The sequence below is a fragment of the Eucyclogobius newberryi genome, unplaced genomic scaffold (assembly GCF_026437365.1).
Source record: "Eucyclogobius newberryi isolate DKJ021-1_F unplaced genomic scaffold, fEucNew1.0.hap1 SCAF_250, whole genome shotgun sequence".
NCBI lineage: Eukaryota > Metazoa > Chordata > Actinopteri > Gobiiformes > Gobiidae > Eucyclogobius > Eucyclogobius newberryi.
In genome coordinates, this window is record NW_027315891.1 from 1 (window position 1) to 5,000 (window position 5,000).

General features: G+C 48.7%; 1 protein-coding gene across 1 annotated transcript in view; it reads right to left on the reverse strand.

Annotated features, from left to right (window-relative positions):
* Positions 1-1,630: 1,630 nt before the first annotated feature.
* The window catches only part of LOC140372557 (citron Rho-interacting kinase-like), a gene marked incomplete at its 3' end in the record, with an annotated part of 96,354 nt that continues 92,984 nt past the window's right edge, over positions 1,631-5,000 (reverse strand). The window contains exons 18-19 of the mRNA XM_072459689.1: positions 4,780-4,875; positions 1,631-1,747 (exon numbers count right to left, since the gene is read on the reverse strand). Coding sequence (XP_072315790.1) covers positions 1,631-1,747; positions 4,780-4,875 — 213 coding nt within the window. The remainder of the gene's footprint in view (positions 1,748-4,779; positions 4,876-5,000) is intronic.

Consider the following 5,000-nt stretch of genomic DNA (forward strand, 5'->3'; position numbering starts at 1 on the left):
ATGTGTGACCCTGTCAACAACACTCCACATGCTCTTGCTCCTCAAACACTCGTGTGTGACTGTTCCGCTGTAGTTTAGCTCGTAGCTTGTGATCTGTAAGTTGTAAGTTGAATAGTTGAGTGTATTTGAGTGCAGTCTTGTGTTTACAGTCGTCCTGGTTCATGTGTCTGACCTGAAGCTAACAGCACCCATAGGAATGCATGCTTAGTAGCTAATGTCGCGCTAATATTAAGCTATTAAATGAATGGAGAGCTGCTAGCCCCGGATTAGCATTTAGTAAATAAACACTCAAAGCTATAAAAACTCAAGCTAGAGTCAGGTCATTTTTCAAATTGTGCCTGGTCTCAGATCACATCCTTATCAGGATTTTCACTTGTCTACGATAAATAAATAGTCTTTTATGAATTTTAAAAAATCTAATTTGGAGAGGGCGCTAGAGAGCCATTTGATTAGCTCGCCTCTACATTTGCATATCATTGTGTTCAGCTTGGAAATATACACAAACGCTCGATTGAAAGTTTCCCCTAAAAATAAGATTAACAAACTTATGTATTTTTTTGATTTTCCAAAAATTGCAATTTTGTTTAAAAAATCACAATGACTTGACATTCATAACATTTCATTGTTATTGGGTTTTGTGTCTTGTGGCCACATTTGAAGTGTTTTCAATGTAAAGTGTAGGAGGAGATGCTAAATGTACAGCCAGGTGCACTTTGATCCAATATGGCCGACTGTAGGACTCAGGGCGGGGTCATGGAGGACTTTTTACATTTCCTCACATGAACTATTTTTTGGAGCAAGCGTCATATTTTTACTGCCACTTTTTTTGGCGTCGGGCCCCCATTGGCCCCATGTTATTTGATTTTTAAGGTGTCGACACTGAGCCGTCTTTCAATACTTTTTCACAAAACCGTCACTCAAAATTAGAGCTCATGGAGTTCTAATCTGTGACGCCGCTCACGAGCAGTCTTTGTTTAGTCCTCCATTTGTGCCTTTTTCCAGCCCCCAGTACCATTTATAATAAGTCCCTCGCCGGGCCTGATAATAAATGGTAATTGTATTTGAATGATGTATTTTCAGTTTAAACTGGTCCAAACGACGTACGTAACATAATCGAACAATATGTTTCTCAAATCCAGATTTCATTAGAACTGTTTGTACGTCCCATGTATTTATTTACAGAAGTTAGAATACTATTACTATATAGTATATATAGTATGTATAGTATAATATACTATACATACTATATATACTATATAGTAATAGTATTTATTATTATTATTATTATTTATATATTATATAAGATATTTCATCATGAAATGCCCACGTTCCACAGCAAAAGAAAATGTGATTGTGTGGATGAAACGTGTACCAGTCACATCTGTGTTTCATCTTATATCTCCCACAATCCTCTCTGTCAGCGTCAGGTGGGGCTCTGACCCGTCACTTCTGCTGCTGTCATCAATACCACTGTTGAAATACTGCAGTAGTATCCAGTAGTATCTAGTAGTATCCAGTAGTATCCAGTAGTATCCAGTAGTATCCAGTAGTATCTAGTAGTATCTAGTAGTATCCAGTAGTATCCAGTAGTATCCAGTGAAGTAGAAGTATGAGTATGTGTGTGACTCACAGACTTCTGTTCACTCATGAGTTTAGAGTTTTCTCTGCTTTCTTCTTCTTGTTGAGCTCGTCGAGCCTCCAGACTCTCTTTATCAGCCAGATCCACCTTCATCTGAGCCTCCAGAACCTGAGAACCACACAGAACCACACAGGTGAGTTTAAACACGCCTGAGAACCACACAGAACCACACAGGTGAGTTTAAACACACCTGAGAACCACACAGAACCACACAGGTGAGTTTAAACACGCCTGAGAACCACACAGAACCACACAGGTGAGTTTAAACACGCCTGAGAACCACACAGAACCACACAGGTGAGTTTAAACACGCCTGAGAACCACACAGAACCCAGCAGAACCACAGAGAAGCACGCAGAACCACAGAGAACCCAGCAGAACCACACAGGTGAGTTTAAACACGCCTGAGAACCACAGAGAACCCAGCAGAACCACAGAGAACCACACAGAACCACACAGGTGAGTTTAAACACGCCTGAGAACCACAGAGAACCACAGAGAACCACGCAGAACCACACAGAGCCATGCAGAACCACAGAGAACCACACAGAACCCATGAGCCGCTCATTCTGCTGAGCGGCTCATGCTGCTGAGCGGCTCATGCTGATGATGAGCGGCTCATGCTGATGATGAGCGGCTCATGCTGAGCGGCTCATGCTGAGCGGCTCATGCTGCTGAGCGGCTCATGCTGCTGAGCGGCTCATGCTGCTGAGCGGCTCATGCTGCTGAGCGGCTCATGCTGATGATGAGCGGCTCATGCTGAGCGGCTCATGCTGAGCGGCTCATGCTGAGCGGCTCATGCTGCTGAGCGGCTCGTGCTGCTGAGCGGCTCGTGCTGATGATGAGCGGCTCATGCTGATGATGAGCGTCTCATGCTGATGATGAGCGTCTCATGCTGATGATGAGCGGCTCATGCTGATGATGAGCGTCTCATGCTGATGATGAGCGGCTCATGCTGATGATGAGCGGCTCATGCTGATGATGAGCGGCTCATGCTGATGATGAGCGGCTCATGCTGAGCGGCTCATGCTGAGCGGCTCATGCTGAGCGGCTCATGCTGCTGAGCGGCTCATGCTGATGATGAGCGGCTCATGCTGCTGAGCGGCTCATGCTGATGATGAGCGGCTCATGCTGAGCGGCTCATGCTGAGCGGCTCATGCTGAGCGGCTCATGCTGCTGAGCGGCTCGTGCTGATGAGCGTCTCGTGCTGCTGAGCGTCTCGTGCTGCTGAGCGTCTCATGCTGATGATGAGCGTCTCATGCTGATGATGAGCGGCTCATGCTGATGATGAGCGGCTCATGCTGATGATGAGCGTCTCATGCTGATGATGAGCGTCTCATGCTGATGATGAGCGGCTCATGCTGATGATGAGCGGCTCATGCTGATGATGAGCGGCTCATGCTGATGATGAGCGGCTCATGCTGAGCGGCTCATGCTGAGCGGCTCGTGCTGCTGAGCGGCTCGTGCTGATGAGCGTCTCGTGCTGATGAGCGGCTCATGCTGATGATGAGCGGCTCATGCTGATGATGAGCGGCTCATGCTGAGCGGCTCATGCTGAGCGGCTCATGCTGAGCGGCTCATGCTGAGCGGCTCATGCTGATGAGCGTCTCGTGCTGCTGAGCGTCTCATGCTGATGATGAGCGGCTCATGCTGATGATGAGCGTCTCATGCTGATGATGAGCGGCTCATGCTGATGATGAGCGGCTCATGCTGATGATGAGCGGCTCATGCTGAGCGGCTCATGCTGAGCGGCTCATGCTGAGCGGCTCATGCTGCTGAGCGGCTCATGCTGATGAGCGTCTCGTGCTGCTGAGCGTCTCATGCTGATGATGAGCGGCTCATGCTGATGATGAGCGGCTCATGCTGATGATGAGCGTCTCATGCTGATGATGAGCGTCTCATGCTGATGATGAGCGGCTCATGCTGATGATGAGCGTCTCATGCTGATGATGAGCGGCTCATGCTGATGATGAGCGGCTCATGCTGATGATGAGCGGCTCATGCTGAGCGGCTCATGCTGAGCGGCTCATGCTGAGCGGCTCATGCTGCTGAGCGGCTCATGCTGATGAGCGTCTCGTGCTGCTGAGCGTCTCATGCTGATGATGAGCGGCTCATGCTGATGATGAGCGTCTCATGCTGATGATGAGCGGCTCATGCTGATGATGAGCGGCTCATGCTGATGATGAGCGGCTCATGCTGAGCGGCTCATGCTGAGCGGCTCATGCTGAGCGGCTCATGCTGCTGAGCGGCTCATGCTGATGAGCGTCTCGTGCTGCTGAGCGTCTCATGCTGATGATGAGCGGCTCATGCTGATGATGAGCGGCTCATGCTGATGATGAGCGTCTCATGCTGATGAGCGTCTCATGCTGATGATGAGCGGCTCATGCTGATGATGAGCGTCTCATGCTGATGATGAGCGGCTCATGCTGATGATGAGCGGCTCATGCTGATGATGAGCGGCTCATGCTGATGATGAGCGTCTCATGCTGATGATGAGCGGCTCATGCTGATGATGAGCGTCTCATGCTGATGATGAGCGGCTCATGCTGATGATGAGCGGCTCATGCTGATGATGAGCGGCTCATGCTGAGCGGCTCATGCTGAGCGGCTCATGCTGAGCGGCTCATGCTGCTGAGCGGCTCATGCTGATGAGCGTCTCGTGCTGCTGAGCGTCTCATGCTGATGATGAGCGGCTCATGCTGATGATGAGCGGCTCATGCTGATGATGAGCGTCTCATGCTGATGATGAGCGTCTCATGCTGATGATGAGCGGCTCATGCTGATGATGAGCGTCTCATGCTGATGATGAGCGGCTCATGCTGATGATGAGCGGCTCATGCTGATGATGAGCGTCTCATGCTGATGATGAGCGGCTCATGCTGATGATGAGCGGCTCATGCTGATGATGAGCGGCTCAGCAGCATGAGCCGCTCATGCTTTGTACAGGAAAAGGATGTGATCGGGCAAACGTGTGTAATTGTTTAGAAAAAGAGACTTCTACATTTAGATGTTTTGGAAATGAGATCTTCTCATAATGAGCGAGTTAAAGTTCAGAGACATGTTCATGAATCCAGAACATTCATGTTCAGACTTAAGTAAATATTCTTAAAGTGTCATAAATAAATGTAAAACCGTCTCACCTTGATCTTGTCTTCAAACAGACGCTCTTTCTGCACCAGCTGAGTCTCCATCCTCTGAGCTGTGGACTGAGCATCACGAAGGTTCTCCTCCAGCTCCTGAACATGACCATGGACATGTCACTGACTGAAGAACATCTGAACTAGAACATGAAGAAGGTTCTCCTCCAGCTCCTGAACAAGACCATGGACATGTCACTGACTGAAGAACATCTGAACTAGAA